General features: G+C 36.1%; 1 protein-coding gene across 2 annotated transcripts in view; it reads left to right on the top strand.

Annotated features, from left to right (window-relative positions):
• Positions 1 to 18,998, top strand: part of pias1a (protein inhibitor of activated STAT, 1a) — a 53,328-nt gene that overhangs the window by 10,456 nt on the left and 23,874 nt on the right. Inside the window, exons 1-2 of one of the 2 annotated variants that reach the window (XM_048184491.1) lie at positions 6,152 to 7,347; positions 13,649 to 14,084. In XM_048184491.1, the coding sequence (XP_048040448.1) occupies positions 7,330 to 7,347; positions 13,649 to 14,084 (454 nt within the window). In that variant the 5' untranslated portion in view covers positions 6,152 to 7,329. Of the gene's footprint in view, positions 1 to 6,151; positions 7,348 to 13,648; positions 14,085 to 18,998 lie in introns of those variants that run through there. The other variant, XM_048184489.1, reaches the window with a different exon arrangement.

Raw genomic sequence — 18,998 nt, 5'->3', positions numbered from 1 at the left:
GCAAGCTTTGGCTCACACGTCTGTGTAGGCGCCTCCTACAAGCACAGCATGCACGCAATTCGCATGATTTGATTGGTTGTCTAAGAACCTTGCAAAGCGCTAAATGGCTGTGAGGGAGAGCAGACGCGCCGGACTCGGGAGTGTGGTGAACTTCGAATCGTGCTGCCGCCGTTCCAAGTAAGATCAGGCAAAAGTAAACAGTAAGGGAAAACAATTCCTCATAAATTTTTTTTCCAAAGAGACCAAGTGAGAACCTATATTGTTTGAGCAAGGCGACGGCGACCTAAATGCAGCTGTTTACGTTGTGTAAATAGATGCAAGCTGCACGGGAGTCTGCATTTTCCAACATAATGAGAAACAACTTGTTTCTAAGCCAGTAATAAACGCTCTTATCGAACTCTAAACACTGAAGTAACACGAAAAGTGAGAGACAAATCTTTAGAGATAAACTAAATATGGAAAACAATGTATAGCCTAAATGATGTTTGTGTGGATCTTGCATATAAATATGAGCAAACTTGGTCATATAATTTTAAGATAGCATAATGAGAAAAACATTAAACACTCACAAAATTCATCACAAGATCCGGGCAACTATTGTTTACAAATCCAATACACTTTTAACATTTTTTAAAAAATGTATAAAAATTGGCCATATCAGTTACAGTCATGAAAGATTAAAGAAATATCATAAGTGTCATTATTTCTACCATGTATACTATTCAGCAGCTATTCTTAAACTATACACATATTATGATAGGATAAATATCAAACATATCTAATATATGGCTCAGGATGATATCAATTCTGTGTTCATCATACTTGTAGAGGTACCTACAATGTTAAATAGTTTAGAAAGATTGTAATGTTTTGGAATACAAGGCACAATGTCTGTTAATAAAACAAAAAACTGTTATTTTTATGTCTAATATTACTGGGGTGCTCTATTTATAGCACAATTCAAACACAAGAGTGTTACATGATATATAGTACAACTGTTCTTCTATCAGTGAGTACTCTGTGTACACTATTATTTAAAAAGTGTGACATAAAAAAAATAAAATAATAAGGGGCCCCCACGCACTGTCTTTGCGTAGGGCCCAGGAATCGGTGCTACACCCCTGGTTAGACCTTATACTTTATTTGTAACTTTGTTGTATTTATCTATGCTTGTAATTGGTGTACAGTATTTGTTCTTTTTACAGTCCGTTCACGTGTATTAGTTAGGTTAGTATTTACTGCTGTGGTATCGGAGTAGTTAAAGTGGGCTAAGTAATAAATGCAAAGTTACCCCCATCCCCCAATTTTTTTTTGTGCTGATCTGAAAAATGATCCGATCCGTGACTTAATAATCGTGATATGATCCGAACCGTGAGTTTTGTGATCCGTTGAACCACTATGGAAAATGTGTTGCAATTCAAATTGTGTAATGTGCGTAAAGGTAAAATGGGACAGGACATTTAAGTTTTTGTATTTCATATTTTTTTCTTTTTTTTCTTTGTATAGTGAAATTGAGATCTTTAGCTACTTAAAATGGTATTGTGTATTCATCATGTTTATTTAAAACAACAGCAATGATAACTGTCCAGCTTTAGGCCTTTCTGTATATTATTGCTATTGACTCTAGATATTGCTGAAAGCTTTATATCAGTTGACCACTACTCATGGACCAAATTATTATTTTTAGATGACTGATTATAGATGTTGGAAAAACAAAATATTTTAGCTGCATTTTTGCAGGCGCAATTTTCAATAATAACTGTAAAAAATCTGAACATGAACAATGCAATAGTCTGAATATGCAATAAATGTTTTGATTTCAATCAAACTAAAAACATATTTCATCTTTTTAAAATGCAAAATTATAAATGCTTTAGTCCTACTGAAATTTAATGAGTCTTGTAAAGATAGACTAACAAAATGCAATTGTAGCTTGTAAAAACATTTTAAAAAAGTATAACACCATTTTTCTAATGTAATGTATTTAATGTTTCATTTGTTACTTTCCTAAACTTTTATAATTATTCTAGTGAACTTAGTCTAGTTGTCTTTACCCTTTAGCCTAATAAAAAAACCTAAATCTTAATTTTAAACTGTATTTTAAAACAAATTATTACATTTATGTTGTACAATTATTACATTTAAGTTGATAGACTCCCTTTATTTCTTAATTTGAAAATATTACATTTGTCAGTTTATTTCACCTATTTAATATTATCGTTATTGCTGTTATAAAAAAAACAGTTTTTATTGATGTGATATGAAAACAAAATTGAATAAAAACAGAATACATTAAATAAAAATCGCTTCTGCATATCATTTGTCAGACATACAAAAAACAGAACATTTTACTTTTTCTATTTTGTTCCTTCTTTTCTAAAGGAGCTCCATTGAGTATCACACACAGCATTAGTAGCGCTGTTTGTAAACAGTTAAGTGGCTCTGCTGGGGACTTTGCTATTTACTGATGTCATATCTGAACCCTTTAGACCATGCTATGATAGAATGGTTACATGGATGTATGTGTGTGCTGTGCACCCACCGCTGGAGCTGTGTTGGTGAAACACAAAGCACTGAGGTATGTGAGTGTTGATCTTCCGCCAGTGAGCTGCAGGGCTGGAGATGGTGGGGGAGGGGTGGACCAGAGAGAGAGAGAGAGAGAGAGAGTTGGAGGAAAAGCTGGCACACTAATTGTGTTCTGGGCTCTAGAAAGAAAGAGAGTGTGCATACAAGTGAAATTGGGGGTAGGTGTTTGTTTGCGACCCCTCAACTGTTTGTTGGCCTTCAGTCACAGCAGCAGACAGATAGGCATGCGAAAGGATGGAGGGATTCTGTCTCTGAATCACCTTCATCCTCTGAAATTACACTTCATGTGCACCTGAGCCCCAAAGATGGACCACAAACACACCTACACAAATACTCAAATTAACATGTGTTACACACCTGAGCCTGAAAAATGCTTCTCTGTTTCAGCATTGGACAAACACACACACATATTCATGTTTTGTGCTGGTGTATGTGGCATTTTATGTTCTCCTTTCTGTTTTTAATAAGTAAAAAATCTGCATGACCTTGAAGAATATTTAGCTGGATCACCCGCATGAAGTGATATTGGAGCATGTACCTGGCACAGATTTACCCTGAACAGCAGGAGCCAAAATATACAGACACACGCACATTTGTGTAATAAAAAAAAAAAAAAAAAGATTTAAATGTTTTTCAGAAGAAACGAGAAGGAAGTACTCCTCTTTTTATGCCGCCCCAAGCCAAATACACTAACCCATACATTTGCATTACATAAGTAAATAATTCACTTTTTCCTTTTTTCTTACTTAACAGTTTTAACCTTTGTGCTGTTTGTGTTGAGTGTGCTTATTAATACACAGACCTCCTCTAATCAGGTGCACCTGTTTAATAAGCCCTTCAATAGATGGTCTGATTCCAGCTGTGTTCTTATTCATAGGGTCTCGATGCAGTGATCACTAAACGCTGAGCAGGGGATTTCATTACAATTTCACATGGCACAATTTATTTGTTTGGAACTTCATCAAACTCAGACAGCACATGAGTCACACAGATTAGGGGTTTTCAGTATGATGACGTAACATTATCACGATTACCATACTTTTATATTTATGAAGGTATAATGTAGACAGCATATAATATTAATATATATTTAAGTTCTATAATTTGTCACACTCAATGTTCAATATGTATACGTATATGTTATCTTACCTGGCTGTTATGTAAACCCATCATTAACGCTTTGTAATGATCACACATCTGTTGTGCTTTATACTCACAAAACTTCCTAGTAACCACTTCTAAATACAATAAAGCTGAATAAAAAAGCCAGAGCCTTTTCATGAGCTTGAGGTTGAATGTATTAGTGAGGTAGTTTTTTTTATTTTTATTAAATGCCTTAAATTATAGCAAAATACCTTACATTTATGATGATTAATTACATGTTGCATTAGGGAATACAGCGCTTTAGTGAAATAGTCTAATGTGATGGCATTTTTGCATGAATTACAGTATTTCTTTGACTGTGATGATTGCAAACGTATTTATATCCAGGAATCCTGAACATACATTCAACATGACTGAACATGTTGTGGAATCTTTCTTAAATCTGGCACGAAATGAAAATGCACTCTATATATTTTCTAATATAAATCTTATTGTGAACAATTCACCTGTGCATTTGTTTCTTTTTTTAAAAAAGTTTTGATCTTATGTTTAATGAGAATGCCATTACTGAAACCTTCTGGTGAAAACGGCAAACGTCTCTCTGTTGACATATGCAGGACTTCTCCAATCATTTAGTCCAACAAAACCCTGCCCCTGAAACTGCTGTTCATCTGCATCCACATCTGTACAACAACTAATGCATAGAACCAAGTTCCCATCCTGCATTTTTTCTCGGAATTACATCAAAATGCGGAACAAAAGTTCTCTCGCTACTTTCGGACCTGAAGAGATGGTTCACCCCAAAATGACAATTCTGTTCCAAACCTGTATGAATTTCTTTCATCTGTGGAACACAAAAGAAGATATTTTGAAATTTTTTTTTGGTCTATAGAATGGAAGACAATGTGAACTGTTTGGTTACCAACGTTTTTTGTTTTCGACAGTAGAAAGTAAAATAATGGTATGGCAAGAATATCTGTTGCAAGGGCTCTTTTCATTTTGCGTTCTTTTCCTCCTGATTATTTTCTTTTTTTTTTGTATACCACTGTGAAAATATATATAAAAAGACAAGATATCCTGCGCACTTGTGGTCTCCTCTCATGATTTACTTTATGATACATCCCATGAATAATTCACTGGAATACACTAAGAATCTCTTGTTTTTCTCCCCAAATCCTCACATCTCTTTCCAGGTTTGTTTTCACATGGATTCTTCAAAATGTTAACAGATAATTGAAAGAAAAAACACAGGAGTTCTATGCATTGGTTGTTGTGCAGATTTCGGGGCAGGGTTTAAGTGGACTAAATGATTGGAGAATTCCTGCATATGTCACCAGAAAGTCCTTTGCTGTTTTCATCAGAAGGTTCAGTCTCTCCTTTTCACTTCTAATCCCTATTAACAGTGTTTACTGGAATTTTTCTGAAGCAGATAAATTAGTCCAAATGATTGAAAGCACTTTAAAATATTATCACTCAATGCTAAAGTTAATGAACTTTTTTTATTAAAGAGGGGGTGTAATGCTATTTCATGTATTCTGACTTATTTACACTGTTAAAAAAATTGGATTCTCGTGCTAAACATGGCCAAAGTTTCAAAACACGAGTTGGACGTATGACGGAGAAGAGCACGCGCACACGTCAACAATCAACAATGTCACCAAAGAAGTGTGTTTTTGGTTGTGAGGGAAAAATAACCTTGCTTCCCAAAGAACCCAGTGTTAAGTGGAGCTGAGAGTTTTGTGCTCACACATTACATTGATGCGCTCTCGATATTTTTTTATTAAAATGACCATAGAAACTGATAGCTGCAATCACTTTTTTATTGATTAAAATGAATGGAGAATATCTTGTGTTTTCCGTGGCTGCTCGAGCCCTCAGGATCGGCGCTTATGGTTTCATAAACAAGGCCCAGTTCCACGCTGGATTTACAGATCGTTTGAAACTGAAAGATGGAGCGGCCACAGCGATAATGATCCCGGTCATGAGTCAGAACAGCAGGTGGTGAGTAAAACTACATCAAACGTCTGTTTTGTTGGCAATAGGCGCCTAAGTGCACATAATGTAAACAACACGAACGTAGTGAATTCATAAGTTCATTATTCATCATTCACTATATGCTATATGCATTATAGTGATTCAAAAGTTATCCAGGGATAATGCGATGGTGTATTGTGTGTTTAAATACATTTGTTTAGCTGACCATTGATAGCTTGCAGATGATCGCTGCGCAAAAGCTGCGCGTGCTCGTCACTCTTTAGCTCCGCTCACACGGCACGCCTCCAGGCGCTCGGCTGTTTTCGGAAAGACTCGGTACAGCGTATGTATCTTTTATAAATATGATAAAACTAAAGACTTTTTGGAGATATGAAGGATGCACTACTACTCTATAGGTACTCAAGATTAACATGAGATTGGCAGAAACTGTGATTTTGTGTAACATAATACAAACATATATTACTACAGTGATATTTAACATGTCTGTAATATCGCTGCAGAAAGAATCGAGTTTTTGTGGTAATTCATGGTCTGTTTTAAGTAATTTGTTAATTCTTTTACACTTTTAAGTTTCCTTTTAATGTTTAATGATTGAAGGGTGAACAGAATAATGTCACTTCATTGTACCCAGTTTTTTTAATATAAAAAAAGCGAGAGCGGGCCTTTCACTGATTGTTTACGGTTTAACGGAAGTTAATCCCATAATTTGCGTCATGGGGCATAGGAAAAAGGTGGATATGTTTAAAAATAGTGAGCTCGCTTTTCAGGCTTCGTTAGCATTACCTGTTTGTAGTTCCTGTTTGAATGAAGCTGACTGTTTCTCTGCAGTCATTGAGTTTAATTCTAACCGTGTTTGTCCTCTCTGTGGGTTTTATAGTGGTGGTGTTGTTGAACCACTTTCAAACTCGTGTGACAGTGTTGTGCAATTAAACTTCAGCAGAGTGGCAGAATCTGATGTTGACACTGGTGCAACTAAGACCTTTACTTTTTGACAGCTGGGATTTTGTGTGTGTGACATTGTGCTGTATTAGTCGGTTGTAAATGACTGTAGGATAAAGTATTAGACCCACTGGACTGTGATGAGGGAGAGGGCTTTGAGTGTAGGAGAAGGATAGTATGTGGGCAGGTGACTTTGGTGAGGAAAAATCAGAGAAACAAAACATGAATATCACGCAGGTATGCACTTTGCTGCTCACAAAAGCTTTTAAAAAGTCCAAAAAAGCTTTTATTGAAACCATGCTCAGAAAACGACTTGTTTTGAATTTTGTCACATTGTTATATCATAGTGCAATGAAAACAGACGAAAATCAATGCCTACTTCTACATCATTGCCTCTTTAGACCTGCTCACCGATTTGTGCATGCTTTTTCATGATAGAGATGCCTCAGAGGATTACAAGACGTTTTGAAGTGCCAAGATGTGGAACAACAGTCTTTGCATTGCCATCTTTGTAATCCTAACATTAAGAAAGCATGGATGAACTTTATTTTTAACGAAGTTCCAGTCCTATCATGTCAGTAAGACAATGTTCGTTTGTTTGCTTCATTTTTACTGTGGATTCATTTTTAAAGAAGACAAGCTTTTCAGAGAGACTGAAAATGAAAGATGATGCTGTGAGTGAAACCTACATTGGATCTGACAGTAATGTCGCAACACACAAGTGTGAGTAACAGTGTTTTTTTAATCATGTGTCACTATTGCTTTGTCCGATACAGCTTTGAGCACTGTTGAGTGGATTCGTAAACACCTCTGATTGACCATTGTGTTTATGCGCTCATCAGATATGTCTGTGATTGGCTTCAATGATCAGCGCTTTAAAAACATGTTGTAAGTCATCAATGACGCTCTTCACCGAGCGCTTACACAGATACATGTGGAAGCATTTGAAAACAGGCATCTATCATGGATTGGTCTGCTGAAATATGCCTTCTTTCAAAAGCTGCTATCAAATTCAAAAACTTCTGTGTGCTTTCAAACAATCCCGTGCATTGATCATTGTAGCCAATCACAGACACACTCGATGAGCGCGTGAACCCAATGGCCAATTGGAGGTGATTACGAATCCTGTCAACATTGCATCACATTTTTAAAATTTCAGTACCGACTTGCTACCAAAGTCGGTACTTTTGACAACTCTAGTACTGAGTATTTATACTGTAGTGCCACAGACAAAATGCTGAATAGTTTTGATAGTTGTGATTTGTGCTGCAGTCAAACTGAATAGTTGTGATTTGGTGTTCTTTCCTTTGCTTTGGCATTTATAGGTTTAATGCATTGGATTATTGGATATGGAAGAAAGCATGTAGAGAACACTGCTTCTGTTACTGTTTTGATCTAAGCCATTCGCTATAATCCTGAATAAAAGCTTGAGTGAACGACATCTGTTTTGCCATCAGTAAGACATTTTATTTTGTTAACACCTTTTTGCGTAATTCCTGTGTAAATATATTAGCTTCTCTGAAATATTCGTTTACAATTAAACAGACAATAAAAAGCTAATAATGAAGTGATTAAAGGGTTAGTTCACCCAAAAATGAAAATTCTGTCATTTATTACTCACCCTCATGCCGTTCCACACCAGTAAGACCTTCGTTCATCTTCGGAACACAAATTAAGATATTTTAGTTGAAACCCGATGGCTCCGTGAGGCCTGCATAGGGAGCAATGACATTTCCTCTCTCAAGATCCATAAAGGTACTAAAAACATATTTAAATCAGTTCTTGTGAGTACAGTGGTTCAATATTAATATTATAAAGCGACAAAAATATTTTTGGTGCGCCAAAAAAAAGAACGAAATAACGACTTATTTAGTGATGGCCGATTTCAAAACACTGCTTCATGAAGCATCGGAGCACAATGAATCAGTGTATCGAATCATGATTCAGATCGCGTGTCAAACTGCCAACGGCTGAAATCACGTGACTTTGGCGCTCCGAACAGCAGATTCAACACACTGATTCATTTGTGCACCGATGCTTCCTGAAGCAGTGTTTTGAAATTCATAATTCCAAATCAAAATATATGCTCTTATTTTTCATTTTATTTAAAACACGACTCTGCAAATGACAATGTACATATTTTTCACTTTATCAAAAAGGATGAACTATGCATATAAGACAGTGTGACAAACAATGGTATATTCATTCATAATTCCATTTACACAAAACACTGTAAGTCATCCTTTGTCAATTATGTGGTAACTCCAAGTACTTAAACTTTGCCACAACCAAGACTTGTAAAGCATACGTAATACGCCTAGATGTTTCAGATTGTTGGCAAATGTTTTAACTATGTAAGATATTTTTCAAAACAGTTCCACACGTGTAACGTTGAAAATTATTCTTGAATGTGGCACACCCATCAAAATGGAGTGCTTGAAAGAGAGGGTCAAAAACAGGATAGAAAATAACTTATTACTACTTATTTTTGATCAGATAAATGCAGCATTGGTTAGCATATGAGACTTATTTCAAAAACGTAAAAAAAAATTTACCAATCCCAAACTTTTGTGACTTTTTGCGACCGTGATTTATCTTAAAATTAATTCATTTCCTTGGCATGCTTAACAGTTCTCAGTAATTAAAGTGTTTAGAAACAAAGTATTTGCAGTTTGTTTGAGATTCTGTAAAGAATGACTTTATATTTTTGCTCTATAACTTCAGAGTTGCCTTCTTAAATGTAGTTTAATAATTAACTTTTTTGTAAATCATATAAAACTAATAACATTTTTTAAAAATACCATTCACTTAAGCATGCTGTATCAGTGATTTATATTTCAGCCACAGAAATTAGATATTTTATTTTTAATTTAATACAGTTATTGTTATTATTGGTCGCACCACATGATGTGTGGTCGCTCCAAATGACACAAAGACCTTAAATATCATTAAAAATCTATTTAAAGAGATCAATAAACAATCAGTTTTATACAAAAAATAGATTTAAACCAGATTTTACTAAAACTTCACAGTCACATAGCAAACAATTAAGTTGAAATTAATTAATTCTTTAATTCATCAAGGACACATTAGGCTTAAATTGAGCAAAAATGATAGTAAAGACATTTTTAATTTTACAAAAGATTCTATTTCAAATAAATGCTGTTATTTTGAACTTTCTATTCATAAAAGAATCCTGACAAATAAAATATATCACAGTTTCCATAAAAATATGAACAAAATATGAATCATGTGACACTGAAGTCTGGAGTAATGATGCTGAAAATTCAGCTTTGATCACAGGAATAAATTTCAGTTTACTATTTATTCACATAGAAAACAGATATTTTAAATTGTAATAACATTTCACTCTTCCTAGCAAGGTGTAACTCCATTCTTGCTGCAGGGTCAGAATTAACATGCCAGCGGTTTTATGGCCAGCGGTTTTTGCTTGGTAGTGGCATATGGTAAAATAGATTGAAATGGTTATAAATAAATAAACAATAAATGACTAATAAATGCATAATTACCAAACTGAAATTACATGCTCTAAACAGTTTTTATTTTTATTTTTTTTTTACATTTTTCTCATATTGTACAATACAAACATAAACTGTCTGAAATATTTTTATAAAATGACCCAAATTGAATAAAAATCTATTCCAAATGATACTAAAATAAAGTACTTTATGTATATAAATCTTCAATTGAATATAAAAGCACAAAAACTGCCAATCTAGGACATATATCTATCATGAAAAAACACTCTGCAGTGGTTACACCACATGATATTTTCAAATTCAGTCAAAATTTACAGGCACAGAATTGGCCACCTAAACAAAACAAGCTAGCTTCCCACAAAAGGTCACTAAGAAATCTGTAATAAAAGTATATATTTGCAGAAATAACTCAATATTCATTGTTTTTTGAGGTCATACCATGTGATATCCAAATGTGGGAACTACATACCAGCCGTTAAAAAGGTTATTTTTTTCTAAATTTAAGACAGAGTTACAAACCTGCTCGCTGCTTCCATGGGTCCTTCGCAAATTGGTATATGATGCAACTTCCTGTCTTTGAATGGATTTCAACATGAAAGTCCCAAAGTGGTCGTTTTTTGATGGTCGCACCACATGATTTCATAAAATGGACATCATCAGACAAAGTTTGTTTGTGTATTATGATGGAAATATAAATACGAATGCTTTGCAATTTTGTACAGGATTACAAAACATGTTGGAAATACTGCCAATTAGTGCTCAAAATGAATTTGAATAAATTTAGAGTAATTTCAAAGACATTCCCAAAACAGAAGTTATGGCCGGACGGTCGCACCACATGATATTTTGACACTTTAAATAACAGAAAATTACAAATAACTAATGTTTTTTGAAAAGTTGGAGTGGTACATATATATGGTATCTTTTTATGCATTTAAATCAAATTTTAACTGAAAAAAATGAAACCGGACAGAAAATTTAGGCATCACGTCATTGACCCATATACTACATGACTAATGGGGTTACATACATATTAATTGATTATGATATAGTGTGACATACAAAATACTGTTTTATCATATTTATATTACATGTCATTAAATACTTAGCCTAAAATTGTCACAGCATACAACATTAGTGTTACATGACAACAATGCCAATGACATACACATTGACAGTTATGATCATTTTATGAATAGTATGAAACAGAAACTAAAAGTGATCTTTACAGTGCTGGGAAACCCTGCCCACACAAATGATCAATGGTTCAAAATCACTTTGTGTTTGGCAAAAACTCTTGACAGAGAGCAGACTTCTCACACCAGAGTGTCCTTATATGTTCTCAAAGCATTTATTTTTTTAAGGCTTTGTTGTTCACACATAGCGTCAATACAGAACTTTCCCAGCATTGTTTCAAATTGTCTGAGCTGATTTGACAACAGGTGTTGCTTCCACATGACCTCCAGTCCAAACGACCTCAAAATGAGGTTAAACAGAAAAGGCTGTATGTGTTAAACTCCCAGTTGTCTCGTCTGTATGCATCAGTTTTGGGTTCAATGTGGATCGGCAAATTGCTTCACAATGCGTCACAGTGTCTCACACTCTATGATATCCCTTTCCTGGAATGTAATTTAACCCCAGCTAACTGCTTTATTATGATTAGACCTATGATTTTGTTTTTCATAATTTCTTCAGTGCATTCTTTATTACATTATTTGATTGATAAAACATCTCACTACTTTGACACTCTGGGCATGTCAAAAAGCAAGTGTGACTCAGAGAGAGAAACTGACCGACATGCACAGTCTTATATGTGAAGCATTTGAGAGATGCAGTGTGCGTGCTCATGGTCAGGAGCCTCCATCTCGCTCTCTCGCTCTCTCTTTATCTTTTTCCGCTTTCATTTGAGCTGTTCAGACTCATAAGCTCAATCATACATTCTCCCTCATTCCGTTTTGCTCTCTTTCTCACACACACACACGCACGCACACACAGAGAGAGAGATCTTTCTTCTGTTCTGTGTGAGTCTTCTGTCAGAGTGTTTGTTATGTGAGATGTTCCTGGCTGGTCTGCAGTATTTCACCTGCTTTTTTGAGCTTTTTTCAGAGTGTTCACCAGACCAAATTATTTCTCCATGAATGAATGTCTGCATCTGCTTTAGTTCTATTTTCTCCATCCCTTCACCTAAATAGCTCAATTATTGATTGTCGTTTCTGCATTCGTTCCTGGCACTTGTTGGAATATTCAGTAAGTGAATTAATATCTGATTAGATTGTTATGGGTCATTATTGGGAGAAATTAGAATAGTTCTTGTAAGCTGCAGCCATTGCATCTTTGTCGGCAGACTCTGCTTTCAAACAGTATTATGCCTGCTGAGTATTTTTACTGGAGCTGTCTCTATGTGCATGTGTGTGTGTGTGTGTGTGTGTGTTCATTTTCATTTGTTTTTGGAAGCTGAGCAGCTCCTGTCTCTGCCCTTCCCCCAGCCCCCCTCCCCCCTCTCTCTTACTCTTTCTCTCTCTCTCATGCCGACTGTCATTCTCTCTCTTTTTTTTTTTCTTGAACCAGCCTCTCCTCTGCTCGCCTCTCCTCATTTTAAAGCAGAAATGCATCATGGGTTTTATTCAGGAATGTCTGGCAGGCTCTTAGTTGTAAGAGCATCTGTTGTGATTTGTTCTCTTGTGATGATGCACAGGGAATGAGTTGTTTATCACTGCATTGTTAGCTTTTTATTGTCTGGTTAATTCTAAATGGCTGTTTCGTCCAAAGGACAAGCTAATATATATTTACACAGGAATTAACGCAAACAGACGTTAACAGCAAATGGCGCGCTGCAGTTATGTCGCTTGCCACTTGGCATGGATTCTGATTGGCTGTCAATGTTTTTATCGTACATTGGCTGAAAAAAAATTGTTCTGAAAGTGATTCCAACGATACTGATCCTCTGTGTCGTTGTTCTTTATAGTTGTGGACTTGCCTATTCTCATAGGATTAGAATGATTATAAAAACTTTATAGTTGAACTGTCACTTTAATCTCAGCACTAGGAAACACACATTAATCAAACTAGACGGACAGCATGTGTTGCCTGGAGAACAATGGTTCATTATTAAGAATGTTAGTGTGTACGTCGCCGTCTTTACTCTGCATTGTTTGCCCTATTCTGTTTGGTTTCTCCATCTCGCTTTCAAGCCTGTGGAATGTGACACTTCCGTTGTGTTTGTGTGTGTTTGGGGCTGCTCCTGCATATTTCATAGCTTAGGCCATTACTGAACTATCCTAGCCCGAGGGAAAGCGTGTGTGAGAGATGTGTTTGTATTTGAATGTGTTTGGGTTTGAGTGTGTGCCTTCAGATGCGTGTGTCAGTGTCTGAGCAGTGAGTATGTGTATGTGTGTTTGCCCAGTAAACAGTTTGGCCTATGCAAATGAAGTGTGTTTGGCGCTGTAAGTGTGATGTCGTCATCAAAGTTGGCTCAGAATGTGCGTGGTAATTTCTGCTGCTCTCTTTCTTTCGTTCTTCTGTAGCAAATGGTGATGAGCCTGCGGGTGTCAGAGCTGCAGGTTCTTCTGGGCTACGCGGGCAGAAACAAACATGGACGAAAGCACGAGCTCCTGACGAAAGCCTTACACCTCCTTAAAGCCGGTTGCAGCCCCGCTGTCCAGATGAAGATCAAGGAGCTCTACAGACGACGCTTCCCCACCAAGTTGGTGTCCCCGGCAGAACTGGCCCTGCCCGGAGTCCACCCCGCTGCTTCCTTGCCCCCCGGCCTCACGCAGCTGGGATTTGATGGGCACGGAGCGCCCCCGTCCCCTCTGCTCCCCATCTCCCTTCTTGGACCCAAACACGAGCTGGGCCTGCCCCATCTCCCCACCAACCTGCACCCCGTACATCCTGATGTCAAACTGCAACGGCTGCCCTTCTATGACTTGCTGGATGAGCTCATTAAACCTACGAGTCTTGGTGAGTTTTTGTGGAGTATGTTAATGCACATTTTTAGTGGTTTAGTGTATCTGTGTGTTGTACGGCAGCCGTAGAGATGTGCAGACCCTTTTTTCCTACATTAGCATTTTAATGGTGTTGGCTGGTTTGGCATCAGCATGTTCGTTTGCCTGAGGAGTGTTGTTCAAATAGACTGCTAGTCCCCACAACCAACCCCGGTCTCTCTCTGTCTTTTCCTAAACTGTCTCTCTCGCTCTCATTTGCATACAGTGTTGAAACCATGAGTGCACACACACCATTGCATCAGACACGGTTACAACACTATCACGAAATTTTCTAGAACACACACTGCGAGGGTCCAAACAGCCAGGGTCCAAAATTAACATATACAGTACTGTGCAAAAGTCTTAGACATGTTAGTATTTTCACCGAAAAAAATGGTTTTAAGCCAGTCTTTTGCTGCAGTGTGTCAGTAGGAGATATAGGTTTACATTTCCAAACATTCCTTTTGCCATTAATTGTAATAATCCAGTGAGATTTTTGTATACACGAGGAGTCTGACAACAGCCGGTATGATCCACACGGAGATCTGATCTCACCATCATCGAGTCCATCTGGGATTACATGAAGAAACAGAAAAAACTGTGACAGACTAAATCCAGAAGAACTGTGTCAACGTCTCCAAGACGCTTGAAGAACCTGCCTGCAAAGCTACTGTGAAAAGTTTTGGCACTTGTGTAAAAATGCTGAAAAGTGAGGATGCTAAATGAATATAAATAGACTGTATTTATCAATTAACTTCTAATAACTAAATCAAATCAATATTTGGTGTGACCACCCTTTGGAAAAAAAGGTACAAAATAGGGCTGGACGATTAAAGCCTAAAATCAAAACCTTGATTAATTGGACATTTTACCTCGATTACGATTAATGAACGATTTTTTTTTTTTTTTGCCCTCTTAGTTCACTGACAAGGTTTGTACTGTAAATATGATTGACTATTTAAAGGTGGGATATTTTTTCCTATCTAAACAGTGATCTGACATAACAGCTCACTTTCAGCAGTTATTTTATCTATGCTTCATAACATTTCTCACAGATTTCTGTTCGTTGTAAATCAGATCAAGATAAATTAGCACAGTACCAGTACAAGTGATTGCGTGTGAAATAGTCATACCGTCTCTCTGTTGAAAATACGTTCAATGCGATATTTTGTTTATAAAGCATAAACGGTTGTATTTTTTTTCGAAAATGACCGATCGATTCACTAGATAAGACCCTTATTACTGGTATCGTTTAAAGCCCTTGAAGCTGCACTGAAACTGTAATTTTGACCTTCAATCTGTTGGTAGCCATTGAAATTCACTGTAAGGAGAAAAATCCTGGTATGTTTTCCTCAAAAACCTTCATTTCTTTTCGACTGACGAAAGAAAGACATGAACATCTTGGATGACATGAGGGTGAGTAAATTTATCAGGAAAAGTGTATTTAAAAGTGGACTAATACTTTAATGAGTCATGGGTGTGTTTTGGGCGTAACGTGCAGTACTGCAAAAAGGTATTTCTGATACATGCAATGACTATCCGTTAAGAGATGCAGGGATTTTTGTATTTATGTACACTATAATAATCTTTTCTAATGTAATCCTTTTATTTTTAATATTTAGCATGAGTGTGCTGCTGCGCGTCCCTCTGTGTGTAACAAGCAGAGTGTACGAGCGTTGTGCACCCGCCTATAGGCGCATATTACTAACGCGCCCTTTAAGTAACAAAATAAATAAATAAATACTGCACCATTGACTTTAGATCAGGTTTTGTTGGTCAATGCTGCAGTTGTTTTCTGTTGCCTCAAAATAACAACACGCCAAAAATGCGCCTGAACACACCTAATTTTCAGACCAGCACACCCATGGACGCACAGATGGGTGTGAGTGCATTTGCTATTTAAACAACATGGGTGCTGGATGTGAAAATGATAACTGTGTTGGGATGAAACTAGCAAAAATTTACCCCTGTGAGAAACCGTTTTTACTCTGTTGATAGTTTTGAAAAGGTTTTTAATCAAGTGAGCCCAAGCATGGTTTTAAGATTTTTAGAGGAAATAAATTTGAAACATCTTTTTTAATCTTCCTTTGATTTAATTATACTTTATTCTCGCCATGAATATAGCCTTTGAAGCTGGTATGGCGTTAAAAAAGAAAGAAAGAAAGAAGAAACTAGCAAAAAAAAAAAAAAAAACACTTGGGTGCATGATAGGGCCAGGTAGTTTTGCAGGTTTCTTCAAGTGTCTTGTAGACGTTGCCACAGTTCTTCTGGATTTAGTCTGTATCAGTTTTTTTTTTCTTCTGTTTCTTCATTTATATAAATAACTGTCTTAACTTTTTTTTGTTGCTGAAAATACTAACGTTCCTAAGACTTTTGCACAGCACTGTATGTATAATAGTAATAATAATATTTATATAATATATACACAATATAAAGCATAATAAGGAGCTTGGATCACACACCAACTGAAACATTTCACAGTTTGTTTCACAGTCATATACGTTTTGCATTGCACATGTGAAAGGTGATATGCAGTACAGACAACTCAATCCCAGCAGTGCAAGCATGACAGTGTGGCCTTTTAAAGAGAGCACTATAACTAGCCTTGCTGTATAATAAAGTGAAGTGTGAATTTGCTTATTTTAAATTGATAAGCAGGCAGGTTAGATATGTGTTTAGTAATTAAACATTAACTAAATAAACCTACACCTTCAGTCTGGGTAAAACAATGATGTTTCTCACTCTTTGTGAAAATAACTTTTACTTTGTGTATTGTGTATGTGTATAATTGTGTTTTTATGAAGCCAAAGGAGAATTTCCACATTGGTGGACAATAAAGCTCAAACTAACTTCGTCAGTGTGTGCATATTTGAATTTTTATTGAGCTTTATTGAATCATAGATAACACTCCAATGGCATTCAATCCTAGCCTTCATTGCAGGTGCTTTAAAGGGGTAGTTCACCAAAAATGAAAATTGTGTCATCATTTACTCACCCTCACACAAAGCAAGATATTTAGAAATATGTCAGTAAGCAGATCTCGACCCCCATTTACTACCACAGATCTGTTACTGGCATTCTTCCAAATATCTTACTTTTATTGTTCAGCAGAACAAAGAAATTCGTACAGGTTTGGGACTACTTGGTGGTGAGTAAATGATGACAGAATTTTTATTTTTGGGTGAACTATTCCTTTAAGGTCCAATTTAGCAGTTGTGTGCTAGTTGTTAGATCTTTGGGAACAGGTCTGTAGGTTTGGTGTTTGTGTGGCTATACACTGTTTTACCTAATTTAGATCATTTTGTTTCAAGTTACATTTTTGTGTAATGCTATGTTTATTTAGCAGGTCTGTGCAATGTGTGTTCTTTGGCAGTAGTGTGTTGTGTCTTGATTCTTTTATTTCTATTTGCTTTAAAGTAATGGTAGAATTAATGATGTTAACACACCATGCCAACACACCCTGCTAAATGCTGTGTTTAAGTTGCTCTGAAATCTTCCTACTTACAAATTTGGAAAACGTTTTGGTGATTGTTGGCAGAACAAAATGAACTCAGTGTTTCATATTTCTCTTTTTCCCTTTTCTTACATACACTACCTAAGTTTGGGGTCAGTAACATTTAAAAAAAATCTTTTTGAAAGAAAAATCTTATTTGATATTTGATCTTATTTAAAATAACTTTTAATATTATTTTTAAATATAATTTATTCCTGTGATGGCAAAGCACTTCAGTGTCAGATGATCCATCGGAAATTATTCTAATGTGCTGATTTGGTGCTCAATAAGCAATGTTGAAAATGGTTGTGTGGCTTAATTTGGGACTGTAAGAAAGTTCAAAAGAACAGCATTCATTTGAAATAGAAAACTGTTGTTTGAAAAATGTAGTTTGGTCACTTAAAGGGTTAGTTCACCCAAAAATGAAAATTCTGTCATTTATTACTCACCCTCATGCCGTTTCACACCCGTAACACCTTCGTTAATCTTCGGAACACAAATTAAGATATTTTAGTTGAAATCCGATGGCTCCGTGAGGCCTGCATAGGGAGCAATGACACTTCCTCTCTCAAGATCCATAAAGGTACTAAAAACATATTTAAATCAGTTCATGTGAGTACAGTGGTTCAATATTAATATTATAAAGCGACGAGAATATTTTTGGAGCGCCAAAAAAAAACCAAAATAACGACTTATTTAGTGATGGCCGATTTCAAAACACTGCTTCATGAAGCATCGGAGCACAAATGAATCAGTGTGTCGAATCATGATTCAGATCGCGTGTCAAACTGCTAACGGCTGAAATTACATGACTTTGGCGCTCCGAACAGCAGATTCGATACACTGATTCATTTGTGCTCCGAATCTTCCTGAAGCAGTGTTTTGAAACCGGCCATCACTAAATAAGTCGTTAGTTTGGGGGGGGGGGGTTTTGGCGCACCAAAAATATTCTCGTCGCTTTATAATATTAATGTACTCACATGAACTGATTTAAATATGTTTTTAGTACCTTTATGGATCTTGAGAGAGGAAGTGTCATTGCTCCCTATGGAGGCCTCACGGAGTTTTCAACTAAATTTCAACTAAAATATCTTAATTTGTGTTTCGAAAATTAACGAAGGTGTTACGGGTGTGGAACGGCATGAGGGTGAGAAATAACTGACAGAATTTTCATTTTGGGGTGAACTAACCCTTTAAGTGTGTCTACTCATAAAGCAATGTTCTATTAGTCTTTGCTATTGCTATTCTTCAACTACAGCACACAAAATGTTCACAAACTAAATTGTTAATTGTTTTTTAAATTGAGTTACACCTGTTATCAAGGTCATTGAGAAGTTTCATTTGAAGTGAAACTTTCAATCCTTTTTTTAAAGCTCTTTCCTTGATTATTTTTCCTTT

Source organism: Megalobrama amblycephala, linkage group LG3 (assembly GCF_018812025.1).
Source record: "Megalobrama amblycephala isolate DHTTF-2021 linkage group LG3, ASM1881202v1, whole genome shotgun sequence".
In the NCBI taxonomy this organism is placed as follows: Eukaryota; Metazoa; Chordata; class Actinopteri; order Cypriniformes; family Xenocyprididae; genus Megalobrama; species Megalobrama amblycephala.
Note: the sequence above shows the minus strand (reverse complement) of the source record. Positions and strands in the feature narration are given on the sequence as shown.